This window comes from Carcharodon carcharias, chromosome 1 (genome assembly GCF_017639515.1).
Source record: "Carcharodon carcharias isolate sCarCar2 chromosome 1, sCarCar2.pri, whole genome shotgun sequence".
In the NCBI taxonomy this organism is placed as follows: Eukaryota; Metazoa; Chordata; class Chondrichthyes; order Lamniformes; family Lamnidae; genus Carcharodon; species Carcharodon carcharias.
In genome coordinates this window covers 179,257,333-179,275,489 of record NC_054467.1, presented here as the reverse complement: position 1 = coordinate 179,275,489, position 18,157 = coordinate 179,257,333, and the positions used below count along the sequence as shown (strand labels likewise).

The window sequence follows — 18,157 nt, the reverse complement described above, 5'->3', positions numbered from 1 at the left end:
GGAGGTGTTTTATTAAATTTTTACAGTCTTTATTAATTTTTTAAAAATGCATGTTAATCTCCCTGAGGCAGCTCCGTGCCTCATGGAGATTGAAGCGCTCTTTCACGTGCATGTGTGAACTGTGCATCAGGCCTGGCTCTCCCTCCTCCCCCCCGCCCGCACAGGCAGCGCTGAGTGCTGTCACTCATGATGCATGCTGGGCAGGCCTTAATTGGCCCACCCGCATGAAACCATGGTGCGGTATCGATCGTGAGCGGTGGTTGGCTTCCTGACCGCCCCTGCCCGGCCCCACTGAACCTGTAACTAGAGTCATGCAGACTAAAGACAAATGCTCATCGCTTGTTACCTGAGCCCCCAGAATTCATATTCTTTTGTGAACAAATGTTACATTTCTTTTAGATGCAGGGCCATTAAAAACAAATGTTCATAACACTTCCTACCATAACGTCAAAACAGAAGGAAAAGCTTCCCTGTAATAGATGTTCTACCTTAAATAAAGTTAATCAATTAAATCAATGCATGGGTTTTGTTTAAAGATAGTGTCATCCTAAGTGCAAGCTACTTTTCAGCCATTTCTTCAAATATTGAGCTGCTGAACCCAGACTCTTAAAAGCTATTAAGATGCCAGGAAGCATTTCTTCACACAAAGGCAATAAAAATCTGGAATTTTCTGTTGTAAAAAAGCTGCTGAGGATTCTTTAATTGAAAATTTCAAAACTAAGATTTATGTTAGCAGAGGGTAATAACACATGGAGTAAGATATGTATGTCAAATGGAGTTCAGATGCAGGTTAGCCATGATCTTATTGAATGGCTGAACGCAGGATCCGGGGCTAAATGATTACTTCCTGTTCCTATGTTCCTTGTGGAAGCTTAAGCTTAAATCTGGTTACATAGAGGAGGTACTGTGGAGGCATTTGGTCTGTGGAACTGGACACAAACAAGTAGAGGAGAATTGGGAGACTGAGCAGCCACACTATCTGACTGTTTAGGATCTAGACATTAGCCCTGTGGGTTTATTGGAGAATTGTTAACCCCAAAATTAAGGTGCTGGTGTTGTAAGTGACAGCTTCTATTCAGAAGTTCAGTGGTTTACATGCTATGTTAATGCAGAATCTAATAGCTTCTATTCCAATTTGGGCTTTCTATAATGCAAAGCATGTCTGCCCTCTCACTCAAATTTCACTTGAAAATCTCACTTACAGGAGCATTTCAGCCCACTTTCAGTATTCATGACTCTAAGGTTTCAGCAAATAAAGTGTGGCACAATTCACATTGAGGATTTCACATTTCAGCTTTTTATTCCATTTTATAATAGAATGTTGTGCAAGGTATGGGTAAAAGCATTTTGCCCTTCTCTGAGCAAAGCAATTCGAAAACAGCTAATTGAAAGTAAAACAGAGCAGCAGTAGACCCCTCAACATTCTCAGCAGCTGTCATATTTTAAGTTTCGATGCCAATTATTTTCTGAATCCAGTCAAGGTATTTCTTTGAAATGAGAGTGTAAATCCCAGGCTTTTTGGGATCAGCACATCCACGGCCATGTGATACAATCCCTTTGTACATATTTTTGCAAATTAAAGGACCACCTGAATCGCCCTGGAAGAAGAAATATTAAAAAAAGAGAATCATTAAGTAGAATTGGTTAAACGTGTGCCTGTTCCGATTGAATATTGAACTGTGCTCTTAGTTTTAATGTACATGTTAAAACTTACAAAGATTTCAGAACGTTCATGCTGGGAAAAGAAACATGGGCCAGAATTTCACAGCCCCACCGCAGCATGTCTCTCTCTAGCGGATTTGGAGAGCCATTTAAACCTCCATTAAGTTTGGCAGGACTGTAATATCCTGCCAGACTGGACGGACTGTAATATCCGTTAAAATTAATCTGGCCGGTCCAGGAAATACAATTCATAATCCCTCACATATCCTGCTATTAAAAATGTTATCCAGGCCCTAATCAACCCATTCTTAAATTTGCTGCTACAATTACCACCCAACAGTCCATTCTACTCTTTGCTAATGTAGTTAAGCATAATTAATCTTTTGACCACCAAAAGAATGCTTCTAGATACTTACAAAACCAGAGCTCAGTGGAAGATCTTTCTCCATGATCTGGGCTATACTGAACCCCTTCTATCTATTCATATGCTAATCATGATATGCTTCCGCAATTACGTGTCCCTGCATTGGGACTTGCTGGAGTATCAGGAGCTTCTGCCAGCATATACTGTCACTTTTCCAATGGTTGTAAGAGGCTCAAGGGCACTTGTCATTTTATCGAATCATAGAAACTTACAACATAGAAGAAAGCCATTTGACCCAGCATCATTTTGGAAAAGTAATCATGCTTAGTCCCACATCTCCGATTTTTGTCGGTAATCCTGTAACTTCCTCATCCTCATGTACATGTCCAACTCCCTTTTCAAATTATTTATGGAATCAGCTTCCACTCCCTTTTCAAGTAAAGCATTCCAAATCCTGACAACCTTCTGAGTGAAAGCAATTTTCCTCAACCCTCCTCTAGACCTATCGGGCCGGATTTTAAATTTACGGCTATTGCCTACTGATCTACTTTCTTTACCTAAATCATGAAACTCTTCATCATCTTGAAAACCTGTCTTTGGCCACTTCTGAACCTTCCATATTCCCAGGAGAATAGTCTAATCTTTCCAGCCCATTGGCATAACTGAAATCCTCCATGCCTGGTAACATTCTGATAAACTCCTATATTTCTTCTAGTCCCTTTGTATCTTTCCTGAAGTGTGATGCCTGGCATTGTCCACAATATTCAATCTGAGGCCTAATCAGTGATTTACAAAGATTTCACATGATCTTTTCACTTGTATATTTGATGCCCCTGGGGCACTATTTATTGCATTCCTGGAGGTTCAGGTTACTATAGTGATGGGAAGTCGACTTGATACAGGGCATATATATAAAATTCAGGAAAAAACAAGAAATATAGGAAGGATGGTTCTTCCATGATCAGGGTGTCTTATGTTTCTAAGACTGTGGACCACCCACGAGGTATCGGTTTATCTTTTTTTCAGTTCATTCTCGGGATGTGGGTTTTACTTCCAAGGCTGGCATTTATTACTCATGCCTAGTTGTCCTGAGAGGGTGGTGATACACTTCTTTGACACAACAGAGTGGCTTCCAGGCCACTTCAAGGTCAGTTAAGAGTCAAACTTGATGGTGTGAGATTGGAGTTGCATATAGTGCAGACTGGGTAAGGACAGCAGATTGCCTTCTGCAAAATAAATCAGTGAACCAGTTGGGATTTCAGAGACAATCCAAAAGCTTCCTTGTTATTTTCATTGATTTTAATGAATACAATACACTTACTGAGCATGTGTCTTTTCTCCCTTTGCTGTCACCAGCACAGATCATGTCCTTGGTCACGACAGGTTTACGATTGTAATAATCCTTACTGTTGCATGTATTACGATCTATGACATTTAGCTCCACTTCTTGAAGTGTGTCAGATAGTAATCTGGAACCTACAGTTGTTACTCCCCATCCTGCCACATCGCAGGAAGTTCCGGGTTTCACATCCACACCCTTATCCTTTGGTAGTTTGAGCAGTTTCACATATTTGTTGATCTTTGCTTCACTGGACAGCTGTGGTACAATAAGAATAAATTAATATTTTTGCTCCTCAAAACATGAAGATCTTACAGTATTGATCTATTCCAAAGGAGCACTGTAATTTTCTCCTTGTAAGGAACCTGCCTCAAAAATGCCTCCCCTCTTGGATTGAATCCTCTGACTTTGATCAAGCAACAGTTCCATGGGCACTGACCACCCACTCCAGCTGTTGTTCATCATGTATGGACCGGGATGGTGATTGTTGTTATCTGAAGTATCAGAACACAGCCCAAACCAATTCTCATCAAACATGTGCACAGCAGAAATCACTGGCCAATCTGGAGCAGGATGCCCAGTTGATTATTTTTCTAAGGGTGCTTGAAGCCATTTAAAGGTTACCAACCACTGTCCCAGCTGGCAGTAATGAACTTGATACTTGAGTTTTCCTGATCTGTATGTGTGATGTATTCACTCTTTTCATCCACATGTGGGTAACCACATCAATGCATTTTAATATCTATCATCGGCTCTCCTTTGGCAATGTGTATGTACGGTGGTTTGGAATAGATAGCATTTTCCAATTCTTTTCTGAAAACCAATGAAAGGAATGTGGGATTTGGGTAAAAAGTGGCTGATTGCATTCAATGTTAGTTAAGTGTTAAGTGATATATTTTGTTTTTAAAAGTCCAAGGGATATTGTTGAGCCAATATAAAACCATAATAAGACTTCAATTAGAGAACTGTGTACAATTGGCCACAACACTACAGGAAGGATATTGAGGCTTCAGAGAAGATACAACATGGAGAGGAACCATGTGTCTTTTTAAAATCTTTTCATGAGATCTGGGTGTCGCTGGCAAGACTGGCATTTGTTGCCCATCCTTAATTGCCCAGAAACTGTCTTGGATCCTGAAATGACCAGGCTATTTCAGAGGGCAGTTAAGAGTCAACCACACCACTGTGGATCAGGAGTCACACATTGGCCAGACCAGCTAAGGATGACAGATTTCCTTCCCCAAAGATCATTAGTGAACCAGGTGGTTTTGCACAACAATCGACAATAGTTTCATTATCACCATTACTGAGATTAACCTTCAATTACATATTTTATTAATTGAATTTAAGTTCCACCAGCTGCTGCGGTGGGTCTTGAAACCATATTAGCATTAGTCTGGGCTTCTGGATTACTATTCTAATGATGTTACCATTGCATCACAATCACAATCTCCCCTGATATACAAAAACACAGCATATGAGTTAGGATGCTTCCTGATATGAGGTACTACAAATGTGAAGAAAGACTTGACAAATTGGTATCTTTTTGTTAGAAGGAATATGGGACAACATGATAGAAGCATTTAGAATTGTGAAAGGATCAGACAGTTGTACAGAAGCAGAATCTTTCCAAGAGTTGGGAGCTCCAGAATAAGACTAAATATAAAAGATTTTGAAGTGGAAATAGGTGAAATGTTTTTACACAGAGAGTTGTGAGGCTGTGAAATTCACTTCCAATCTTAGTGGCTGAAACAGAAACTATTCTGACCTTCAATATTAGGGTGAATAGGTAGATGAAGGAAAAGGGGGTGAGGGAATATGGGGACAGAGTAGATAAATGTGGTTAGGATTATTTGCTCACACCGGCAAGGAATTTCCTCAAATGGCATAATTAGCAAGATAGGTCAAAATTTACACTGTTTTTAGAGGGTGAAAGAGAACATGATGAAATACTAGGGGTTACTATTGACCAGGAACTGAACTGGACCAACCATATAAATACTATGGCTCAAGAGCAAGTGAAAGACTGGGAATTCTGCAGTAAGTAATTCATTCCTGACTCCCCAAAGCCTGTCCACCATCTACAAGGCACAAGTCAGGAGTGTGATGGAATATTCTACACTTACATGGATGAGTGCAGATCCCACAACACTCAAGAAGCTTGACACCATCCAGGACAAAGCAACCCGCTTGATTGTCTCTGCATCCACCACCGTAAACATCCACTTTCTCCACCACTGACACACAGGAGCAGCAGTGTATACCATCCACAAGTTACACTGCAGGAATTCACCAAGGTTCTTTAAACAGCCCCTTCCAAACCCATGACCACTACCATTTAGAAGGACAAGGGCAGCAGATATATGGGAATACCACTATCTGCAAGTTCCCCTCCAAGGCACTCACCATCCTGACTTGGATATTGGAATACAAAGTAATATTTCAAAATTTGCTGATTATACCGGAATTGGACACGTGGTAGACAGTGAGAATGATACCAAATAACTGCAACTGGATATAGATAGGCTATCAGAATGCGCAGACAAGTAGCAGATGGAATTGAGTGCAGAGACATACAAGGTGATGCATTTTGGCTGAAGGGATAGGGAGCTTAGAGTCAGTAAAGACTTAATTACACAATTTTAAAGTGTGCAAATATACAGAGGTACCTGGGTGCGCATGTGCATAGATCTTTGAAGGGGACAGGACATAGTAAGAGAGTAGTTAACAAAGCAAATTGGATTTCAGTTTCATAAATAGGGGTATTGAATACAGAAGCATGGAGGTTATGCTGAATCTTTTTGAAGCTCAGGTTAGGTCACAACTAGTGGGGTATTGCAACTGATTGGATTGGTCTAGAGAACTGGCATTTACTTGATGGGTTAATGGCCTCCTTCTGTACCGTATTGACTTTATGGCCTCATGACTCTACTTTTTGAGGACAGGACTTATCTGGACATTTTCTAACATTGTCAGTTAAATGCCAGTATTGTAGCTGTGCTGGAAAAGTTTGACTAGGAGTGTGGCTAGTTCTGGAGCACAAATCTTCAACCTTTTCTTTACTTAGCATGTTCTGTATTTTCTATTTTTTAATCATGTGATGTAAACCAAATTGATTGAAGATTTGGATCTGTGATGTTCATGACCTCAGGAGGAGGTCAAGATGAATCATTCACTCAGCACTTCTAGCTGAAGATGATTACAAAATGTCAGCCATGTCACTCATGTGCTGGACTTTACCAGCAATGATGACAGGGATGTTTGTAGATGTGGCAGTTTTCTCATTAGTTGTTTAATTATTCACCATCATTGATGATTGAACATGATAAGAATGCAGTGCTTTGATCTGATTGGTTGGTTGTGGGATAGTTTAGCTGCCTATCGCATGCTGCTTCCACTGTTTCGAATGCAAGTAGCCCTGTGTTGTAGCCTCACTAGGTTGGCACCACATTTTTAGGTATGGCTGGGGCTGCTCCTGCAATGCTCCCCTACACTCCTCATTGAATCAGAGTTGGTCTTGTGGCTTGAGGCGAAAAGGTTGGTAAAAGACAATGGCGCCTAATTCTTATCAAATGACCCTGGCTGAAAACCAACATGATCAGGATGAAAACAAAAACAGAATTACCTGGAAAAACTCAGCAGGTCTGGCAGCATCGGCGGAGAAGAAAAGAGTTGATGTTTTGAGTCCTCATGACCCTTCAACAGAACTCATGAAGACAAGTTGAGGCTCAGCTGTGATACCTCCTCAGGGTCAAGCAGCTAGCTGATACTCATTATCAACACTCCCATGTGAAGAACTGTATCACAAGAACTGTAATCGTCTGCATGTCTGAGTCTCAATGTTTGACAGCACGTTAACCAATAAAAATATTGGTGGACCTCACTAAGTATTTTCCATTAAATCTCCTCAAAGAGATTGAAGAGGTAAAGCTGTTACTTTTCTGTGAAATGAAACACCGCTGTCTTTCTAAATTAATAGTTTTAAATATTCCAAATAAACCAGAAAGAAAGAAATAAAATTCATACTTGGAGTAGCATGATGTCATTTTCTGTAGTTTCTCTGTTAAACTGTGGATGGGGATGTTGCTCCTGAATGTTAAATTCTTGTTGGCTCGTCTCATTCCGTGAAAGAGAATGTGCTCCAAGAACTACTCGAAGGTATTGAATTTCCTGTCCTTTCCTGGATTTCATCAGAAAGAGAGATAATTATTCTTTGCTTTCATTAAAAAGGACAGTTTTCAAAAATTCAGAAGAATAAGTACAATCAGGATTTCAAACAGTGTACAAGTATCAAGCTGAAAAAAAATTAACCAGCCCTTACTATTTATTATTGTTTTCATTCTTACGAATCTCCGATGCAGAAAAAGGCTACTCAATTCAACTGGCCTATGCTGGGTGTTAACACTCCAAATGAACTTGCTTCAACTCTACCTCTTCCTATTCTGTTCCCACATCCCTCTATACACTTCTCCCTCATGTAAGCAAAGCTTCTGCATTTCTTGCAAAAACACAGTGAGGCAGATTATCATAAAAATGAAAACACAAATTGTTGCGATTAAATGGCAGCTCAGTCAGTAACCAAAACGTTGGCATTTAAGTGGAATTTTTTATCAGATGCTGACTGACCTGTTGTGCCTTTCCAGAATTCTCTGTTTTTACTACGAATTTCTTGTAATGACATTTTTTTTCTTTTGATCTCTACTATAAATGCTGTGGTTTAGTATTTTGTGAAGAAAAGCGTCGACAGATGGAGACCACAGAATCACAGAATTGTTACAGCACGGAAGGAGGCCATTCAGCCTGTCAGTCTGCACTAGCTCTCAGTAAGGACATTTTACTGAGTGCCATTCCCCTGCTTTCTTCCCGTAACCCTGCACATTCTTCCTTTTCAGATAACAATCCAATTTCCTCTTGCAAGCCTCAGTTGACTCTGCCTCCACCACACTCAGACAGTGCATTCCAGACCCTAACTGCTCGTTGTGTGAAAGCTTTTTTCCTTATGCCACCATTACTTCTTTTGCCAATTCCCTTAACTCTGTGCCCCATATAATGTGGCTTTTAACCAGAGAATGGGAATAAAATGAAAACTGTTTGGTAAGATATTCACTCTAGAAAATCTAAATGAGGTTAAACATTTGTTGTGGGAGTACATCCTATCTATAGTGACCTACAAAGTTTGTGAAGTCAGGTGGTCATTCCTTAGTTTCTGTGCCCCTGTTGCTCTCCCAGACCACTAGGGGCACATTTAAATGCCCGCCATGCCCCAGAGGATACGTCCAGCAGAAGAGCAGCCAACAGGGGATTACTTGGGGGCAGGGGAGAGCTAGGAACCCTTCCCCCTGAAAGATAGCACTATTAACCCAATCAGCCCCATTCTAATGGGGTTTCATTTTGACAAATGTCCTCTTTACTTTTGTGACCTGGACCCCCAGCTGGGACATATGTCATTCGGTGGTCGATCATGTTCACACTGATGGGTCACAGTAGCTCCCAATGTTGGGGATCCCAGCCCCAGTCCACATCCTCCTATTTCACAAGGCCCCACATTATCCCTATCACAAAACCCAATATATGCAGGTCCCAACCTAATTTCTGGCCCTGCCACTGCACTTCCAATGAAGGATTGCTGAAGTCGACCCTCTTATGTTCAGTTCTGCCCTAACCAATTTTCCAACTGCATGCTACTGTCAGAGAGCCTTACTTATGTTTTCCTGATACTTGCAGCCTGTAGTAAGGCTCCGCACCAGGAGGACATATGCATAAAATTATCCTCACAGAATACTTACTGACAGACTTTAATTTGATAAGAGGAGTTAGTGTCACCAGAACATTAAGTCATGTAAGCTATTAAACTTGGAATAAACTTGGATGACTGGCTGATCAAATTAATTCATGTTCATAACCAGAAAACTATGGGCAGAATTTTCCATTCTGGAACTAAGTCCTGTGGAGGGGCTGGGGGTGGGGATGGGGAGTGTTTCCCGCTGCGGAGCCATCTGGGAATTCACGCCGTATCGTGTGACCCTGGCCTCATTGATTGTGCAGTCAGGAGTCTCCCGATGTACAATGCAGTGGGCGGGCTAGATGATGCGCGCACCACAGTCATATCTGGGCACCATATTTAACAGGTGCCCAGACATCAACTGACCTTGGGGAGGAGATGGCCCAAAGGGGACAGGAGCTCCAGCACCCAAATGTAGCAATGCCTCCGTGGGCATCCTGCTGCACCAAGTGGAGACCAGGAAGGACGTCCTCTATCCAGAGGATAGGAGGAGGAGGCTGAACAGGGAAATGAACCCAGCATGGCAGGATGTCTCCAGGGGAGTCAGTGCCCACTGCGCCCACCGAAGGACAGCCCTGTAATCCCTGCAGTGCAGGAAGTGGGTGAATGACATAATCCGCTCCGCCAAGGTAAGTGAACCCGCAACTGCTCAGGCATCATCATCAGGCAGATGCGGTGGAGGCCCTCAAAAGAGTGGCACTCGAGGCGGAGGAATTTGTCTGCCTGCTCTCTGATGAAGTGGCGCATGCATGGAGGTCTCCATGGGGAGGGTGGGGAACTCCATGGAGACCCTGGTCCAGCAGATTCTGCCAGAGATGTGCGCAGACCTGCACTCCATCGTAGCCATGGGTGAGCTTTCGCAGTGGCTACGTGAGAGGAGTTGGGGCACCTCGACCTCCCTCCAGGTGCCCCTTCCCCTCAAGGAGTCAGGCACTCGGGCACCCAAATGAAGGAAGAGCAACAGTTGGACACCCCTGGGACCTCCAATCAGCACTCTCTGAGGGTGTCCAGCCCATCCAAATCCCATTGCCTGTGACCCCTTCAGCTTCATCCTCTGTGACTGCAGCAGGAGCAGCTGCCCCACAGCAGGACAGCCAAAGTAAGCTGGGGGCCTCCAGGCCCTGGGTCTCCAGAGGGCATTCCAAGACAAAAGGGCAAACTGGTCAGCAGGCTGCCTCCACCCCTGCTGGGGATGTCAGGGTAGCACCTAGGAGAAGTAGTAGGGAACAAAAGATGAAGAAGATGTGATTTCAGATGTGGTTGCACAAGTACACTATCGTTGTTAAACTTATCGCAATTGTGTAAATGTAGTTCACATGCACTTTAATCATGTCTGATGTCTTCTATTTGTGATAGTCCTTAAGCCTGTGCATGCCCCACCCCAAGCCCCAACCCCCACCATCTTCTGAGGGACACCCCATGTCCCCAAGAATCATGCATGTGCAGGGAGGCAAAGGTCTTTGTGAGGGCCCTCGTGACCAACGTGCAAGAAGTCTCTCGCGCAAGTTGAGCTTTTACATTCATACTCTCATCTGTCCCAAGGCCCTAGCATTGTAAGTACTATATGCTGGGTTTCCCCTTCAGTTCTTCAGGTCAGATGACCTGCATCTCTGCCCACCCCGATGACCCAACTACCATGCAGTATCTCGACATCTCCCCCATAAGGCTCTGCATAGTTTGCCCCCAAGGACACACTCATTGACACCACTGCTGCATGTGCTGTTCCAGGTTCCGGTCACCAGAGGCCTCCATCTTCCATCCCAAATCCCAGAAGCTACCCTAGGCCATCTTCAGGTAAGTGCCAACATGTACACTCCACATTGGTCCAGGTGTGAACTGGATCGGAGTGGTTTCCCACTGGCGATGCAGATGATTGGGGAGTTTTTGGGTGGTGCTGATTCTGGTCAGGCCTTCATCTGTATCCCATCAAATGGATACAATTCGGTTTCCCACTGGCCTCTGGTGGGAATGGCGACCCGCCATGGTAGGCAGGAGTGGAAGATCCACCTTCATTTTAAGTTTGTAGGAAACCAATTTTTCAGCTCCTTCCGTATTGTCCACCCCCGACTGCTATCAAACCCACTAGGGAGTCTGGAAAGTTCCACCCTATGATTTTCTTGTAATCTAACAATCATCAATCAAAGTAAACAATTAGATTTAATTTTTTTATCTTTTCAAGGAATATGCTAACAGAAATATAACAATAATGTTGTAACGTCAGTGTTTCAAAGCAATTATTTGATGTTGTCTAGGTATGGGAGCTAAGTGGGTAATAAACTAAAGTTAATAATCATAACAATGTTTCACATACACATGTACACATTATAACCTACAATTCACAGTGTGCTGCAGTCAATATCCATCCACTTCTGATCAAAGCCCCTCCACACCAATGTCCATAGCTCTTCCATCCCTTGTCGTAAACTTGGATCGATGCCATATAAGGTTTTGAATGGGGCTTAACTTCGCGGCCTCCGATAATTTCCACGCCATTATCTGTATTAAAATTATGTAGAAGATAATGAAAGGCTGTTTTATGAGTTTAAACAAGTACTGAATGATTATATGTACGTCTTTACATATGTGAATATAGAAGGAATCATATTTTTAAGGAAGGTGAGGGGAGAGTGACTGTCCTTGACATTAAGCCTTATTTCACCGATTGAAGTCAATGAGAGGAAGGGGTAAAACTCTCCTCTGGTTTCAGTCATACCGAAGATGGTTGTGATCTCAGATCCAAGACATCACTGTGGGAGTTCCTCAGGGTACTGTCCTTGGCCCAACCATCCTTGAACCTACTTCATCAATGACTTCCCTCCAAGGTAGGTTCAGAAGTGGGGATGTCCGTTGATGATTGCAGTGTTCAGTTCTACTACAATTGCTTACATGATGAAGCAGTCTGTGCCCACACAAAGCAAGGCCTGGACAACATCCAGGCTTGGGCTAAGTGGTAAATAACATTCAAATCACAGAAGTGTTGGGCAATGACCATCTTTAAAAAGAGAGAGTCTAACCAAGCCCCCCTTAACATTCAAAGGCATTACTATCACTGAACCCTCCACCCACCCCCACCATCAACAAAATTGAGTTCAAAATTGACAAGGAGGAAGTTTGCCGGTCCTTAAAGTTGACAAGGCACCGGGACTGGATGAGATGCATCCAATGATATTGAAGGAAGTGAGAATAGAAACTGCAGGGGCACTGGCCATAATCTTTCAGTCTTCCCTAAACTCAGGGGAGGTGCCGGAGGACTGGAGCATTACAAACATTACACCTTTGTTCAAAAAAGATTAGCTCAGCAATTACAGACCAGTCAGTCCAACTTCAGTGATGGGCAGGATTCTAGAAGCAATTATTCAGGATAGAATTAGTAGTCACATGCAAAAATATGGGTTGATAAGGAAGAGCCAGCATGGATTCCTAAAGGGGAAATTGTGTTTAACTAACTTGCTGAAGTTTTTTGAAGAGGTAGCAGAAAACGTTGATGAGGGTAATACTGTTGATGGTGGTGTACATGCACTTTCAAAAGGCATTTGGTACAGTGCCACACAACAGACTTGTGAGAGGCATTTCAAACCTACCTTGTTTTGATGAGTCAAAGCCTCCAGACCTGCTGTCTCCAATTCAATTAAATCCCTTACACACACACACACACATAAAAACTATCCAAACATCACTATTAACCCACTTTTACAATAAATCACAATAATATGATGAGAATTATTATTCTTTCGTGATAACTCGAGAAGCTTAACAGCATCTTGGACAAAATAGCCCATTTAATCCACCAGTTTAAACATTCATTCCCTCCAACTCTGGTGCAAGTTGGTTACAAAATGCACTGGAGTAACTTGCAATGGCATCTTTGACAGCACTGCTCAAACCCACAACCTAGGCCATCTAGGACAAGGGAAACAGGTGCATGGGATCAAGACCATAAGACCATAAAATGTAGATGCAGAAGTAGGCCATTTGGCCCATCAAGTCTGCTCTGTCATTCAATGAGATCATGGCTGATCTGATAATCATCAACTCCACTTTCCTGCCTTTTCCCCATAAACCTTGATTCCCTTACTAATTAAAAATCTGTCAATCTCAGCCTTGAATATACTTAATGGCCCAGCCTCTACAGCTCTCTGCGGTAAAGAATTCCATAGATTGATGACCTGCTGAGAGAAGAAATTGCTCTTTATCTCTGTTTTAAAAGGACATCCCCTTGCCCTCTGGTCCTAGACTCTCTCACAAAGAGAAACAACCTGTCAGCATCTACCCTGTCAAACCCCCTAAGAATCTTATATGTTTCAATAAGGTCGCCTCTCATTCTTCTAAACTCCAATAAGTACAGGCCCAAACTACTCAACCTCTCCTCATAAAAAAAATCCCTTCATACCCAGGATCGACCTAGTGAACCTTCTCTGGACTGCCTCCAATGCCAGTATATCTTCCCTTAGAAAAGGGGATCAAAATTGTTCACTGTATTCTAAATGTGGTCTAACCAATGCCTTATATAGTTTTAGCAAGACTTCCCAATTTTTATACTCCATTCCCTTTGAAATAAAAGCCAACATTTGCCTTCCCTATCACCTGTTGAGCTTGTATGTTAGTTTTTTAGGATTGATGCACAAGGACTCCCAAATCCTTCTGTGCTGCAGCCTTCTGCAGTCTTTCTCCATTTAAATAATATTCAGCTCCTCTATCCTTCCTGTCAAAGTGCATAACCTCACATTTTCCCACATTATATTCCATCTACCAAGTTTTTTTCCCACTCACTTAAACTGTCTATATCCCTCTTTAAACTCCTTGTGTCATCCTCGCCACTTGCCTTCCCACCTATTTTTTGTCATCTGCAAACTTAGTTATAGTACATTCACTTCCCTCATCTAAGTCGTTAATATATATTGTAAATAATTGAGGCTCCAGCATTGATCCCTGTGGCACTCCAGTAGTTACAGGTTGCCATCTGGAAAATGCCCCCCTTGTCCTAATTCTCTGTTTTCTATTAGTTATCCTTGCTAATATACTACCCCCAACACCTTGGGCTCTTATCTTATTAAGTAGGCTTATGTGCGGTACCTTATCGAACGTCTTTTGGAAATCCAAATATATTACATCGATTGGTTCCCCTTTTTCTATCCTGCTTGTTACCTCCTCAAGGAATTCTAATAAATTTATTAGGCATGATTTCCCTTCATGAAACCATGCTGACTCTGCTTGATTAGATTATGTATCTCTAAGTGCTTTACAATTGCATCCTTTATAATAGACTCCAACGTTTTCCCGACGACAGGTGTTAAGCTTACTGGCCCATAGTTATCTGTTTTTTGTCTCCCTCCATTTCTGTATAAGGGTGTTACATTGGCCATTCTCTAATCCTCTGGGACTTATCCAGAATCGAAGGATTCTTGGAAGATTACTACCAGTGCATCCAATATCTCTGTAGCTACTTCCTTTAATATCCTAGGATGCAATCCATCAGGTCCAGGGGGCTTATCAGCCTTTAGCCCCATTAGTTACCCTAGTACTTTTTCTTTAGTGATAGTTATTATATTTATTTCCTCCCCACCTTTTGCCCCTTGATTATTTTGTATTTTTGGAATGCTATTAATATCTTTTACCATGAAGACTGAAGCAAAGTATTTATTCAAATCTTCTGCCATTTCCTGGTTCCCCATTATTATTTCCCCAGCCTCATTCTCTAAGGGGCCTATGTTCACTTTGGCCTCTCTCTTCCTTTTTATATATTTAACCATCTGTCTTTATCTTACCTGCTAGTTTACCCCCAAAGTTTATTTTCTCCCTCTTATTGTTTTTTGGTCATCATTTGTTGGTTTTTAAAACTTTCCCAATCCTCCGTCTTACCATTAATCTTTGCCACATTGTATTTTTTTTTCTTTCAATCTGACACTGTCCTTAACTTCCTTAACATGGTTGGTTTAACCCCTTCCTTGAATCCTTCTTCCTCACTGGGATATACCTTTGTTGTGAGTCATGAACTATTTTCTTAAATGTCTGCCATTGTTCATCAACCATCTTTTCTGCTAAATTGCTTTCCTAGCCGACTCCAGCCGACTCTGCCCTCATTCCATTGTTATAACCCTTTTTGAAGTTTAGCACAGTTGTTTCTGTCCCACGTTTCTCGATCTCAAACTGAATGCAAAATTCTACCATATTATAATGTTCACTGTTTCCTAGGAGATCCTTTACTCTGAGATCATTTATTAAACCTGCCTCATTACGCATTAACAGATCCAAAATAGCCTAATCCCTGGCTGGATTAACAACATATTGTTCTAATAAACTGTCCTCAATACACTCATGTCTACCTCTGCCAATTTGATTCTCCCAATCTACATGAAGATTAAAGTCACCCTTGATTAATGTACTGCCTTTTTTTACATGCCCTCATTATCTCCTGATTTATTCTCTATCCTACAGTATAGTTACGATGGAAGGTGAACAGAATAGGGGAGGTGGACACTCCTGATCCTCAGTGCCCCACAATGAAACCTAAGAAAAATAAGTTCTTGTCAGGTCCTTTCCTGCCCTCGGATCCACTTTCCGGGAGATTTGGCTTGGTGGGGTAGCTGACACTGCTCCTGGGCTCAGTCTTCGATCTAAAAATGCATTTGGGCGCATTGACGATGTTCAATGGAATAAGTAATAAAATGAGATGTAAGGTATTGCTAATTCCACATCACTTGTTATACACCATCATAAATTTACCCCCAGGAGAGTGACAGTAACAACTTAGTTTTGGCATTGAATATCATCAAGTAGTTAGATAGCAAAATATATTTTTTTCTCTGAAAAATACTCTTACATTTGCTACTTTGATAGAAAACTATTTTTGTGCTTCCTAAAATGTTAAGAAATAAAAGTACATCAAAAGGGAAGTAAACGTCTATTGTAATAGATACAGAAAGGGATAGGTATTAATATATTAGATGTTGAGAGTTTAGGTTAATTATTGCAAAAGGCTTCAAAAATACTCATTACCATTTAAATATTATTAAAATAAATCCTAATATAAATGCACAAAGTATAAAATTTGCTTATTTTGTTACTTACAGGTTGGAGTTAGGGAAACCACAATCAAAGAAATGAACAAAGCACTTTGCAATGATTTCATTGTAGCTTCTCTTGTGATTACAAGTGAAGTTCTCATGTAATTTATAATAAACTGAAAGGGATGTGGTTTGTTCCCTTTGATGTCATCTCTAAGAAGTTATATTCTTTCTATTGTGAATCTTTTCCATTTACAGCAAGCCACATGACAGCGCCCAAAGCTGACCAGAGTATCATAACCAATATTAAGGCATCAGTAAGAGGAAACTGGAGTTTCTTGAAAGTCTTTGAATCTATCATGTCATACACAACTTGATATTTCCAATGAAATGTATTCATGATGCATATGCAAAATTTAGGGCACAATCATCCCAGATTTGCACATAGTGTGGATGTTGGCGGGAAAAAGGATGTTTTGCCCATCGGCCACAATGGTGGCTTTTCGCACCGTATAGTCCCATTCCCAGTGCGTTCTGCCTCATTAATTATGCATTCACAGAGAACACGCTGTATTGCTGGCAGATGGGCTCAGATTTACCTGCCATGCTGTGACCCCAGCGAGGGCACTGGTGAGAAGTGACTGAAGCATTCTGGGAGAAGTCATCGCAGTCACCACGACTGAGGAGGGAATCGAGGAGGAGGGCTCTTGCACTCAATAGGAGGAAGGGCATCCAACAGAGGGCACTGGTGAGAAGTGACTGAAGCATTCTGTGAGAAGTCATCACAGTCACCACGACTCAGGGGGGAATCGAGGAGGAGGGTTCTTGCACTCAACAGGGGGAAGGGCATTTAACAGAGGGCACTAGTGAGAAGTGACTGAAGCATTCTGGGAGAAGTCATCGTAGTAATCCGACTCAGGAGGGAATCGAGGAGAAGGGCTCTTGCACTCAACAGGATTATGCCAAAGAGATGGGGCCCAATATCCCATCCAATTACCTGCTCTCTGACATTGATGTTTCTGAATCAGGAACCACTAGGAGAAAAGTGGTGGTAATCTCTGGCACCATGGCAACAGGCTGGCTAGTTCATTCACTGGAGCAAGAGAGCCTTGGAGTGGCTGTCTCTCCCTCATTAAAGGCCCCAATCTCCATCCCCTGAAGGCCCAATCTTGTGCAAGGTTTTCAGTAAAAATATTCCCGTTCTGCAAAATTTTCCTGCTCCCATCAAGATCAGCCTCACCTCTTCACAGTGCTGCAGCAGGTATCCCACTGGAATGCAGCACCAGCCCCATCCTCCTCATCAGAAGCAACATGGTCCCTATGTGTGGTGGAGCCCACCCTGCACAGGTAATGCTTTCTCAAATGTGGAAACTGGGTCAGGGGCTCAGCAGGGTCAGGATGGCAAAAGGAAATTAAGCTTCATCTATAATGAGAGGAATGAAATCCATTTCACTGCATTCCAGCTATAAAATAATAACATAGTTGGTCCTATCCACTGTATAAATATCTCAAGGTTTCCCCTTCACTAAAACTACAACAATTCTACTCCCCTATATTATACTTAATATTATACATGTTAATGTTGTTACAATCCCTGTAGAGACTGATAACTTTTAAAAAGAAATTAATTTCCCAGCAACGGACAGAAAGGGCCAAATGACAAGATTTCACACTTAACATGTCTACTTTAACAAACAAACCAAAACCAACCTAGATCAAACATTTCTTGACAGGCAACTAATCCATCGAACTAAAAAAAAGATACTTTTGCATTAACTAACTAATGCTACTGAAATACATCTTCTGAAACACTTCTATGCAGTACCTCGCTTCTGGCAGATATGTAGCATTACAAGAACAATTGCACAGTCCCTCCCAGCTCCCCTGCAGGCTCTCTCCTCCCTGCCACCCCAAGATTAGCTTCCAGTGTACTTCAACAATCTTTCCACTCAGCTCGAATTTTTCAGATCCAAACATCACCAGTCAGGCACATCTTGGCGACTCCC

At 42.0% G+C, this 18,157-nt stretch overlaps 1 protein-coding gene across 1 annotated transcript; it reads right to left on the bottom strand.

Moving 5' to 3' along the window:
- Positions 1-1,287: 1,287 nt before the first annotated feature.
- LOC121281477 (granzyme K-like) lies at positions 1,288-16,288 on the bottom strand. Its single transcript, XM_041194424.1, has 5 exons — positions 16,216-16,288; positions 11,481-11,643; positions 7,392-7,545; positions 3,348-3,623; positions 1,288-1,598 (listed from the first exon to the last, which is right to left on the bottom strand). The coding sequence occupies exons 1-5, from the start codon at positions 16,274-16,276 to the stop codon at positions 1,443-1,445; spliced, it is 810 nt and encodes a 269-aa protein (XP_041050358.1). The 5' UTR covers positions 16,277-16,288; the 3' UTR covers positions 1,288-1,442.
- Positions 16,289-18,157: the final 1,869 nt, after the last annotated feature.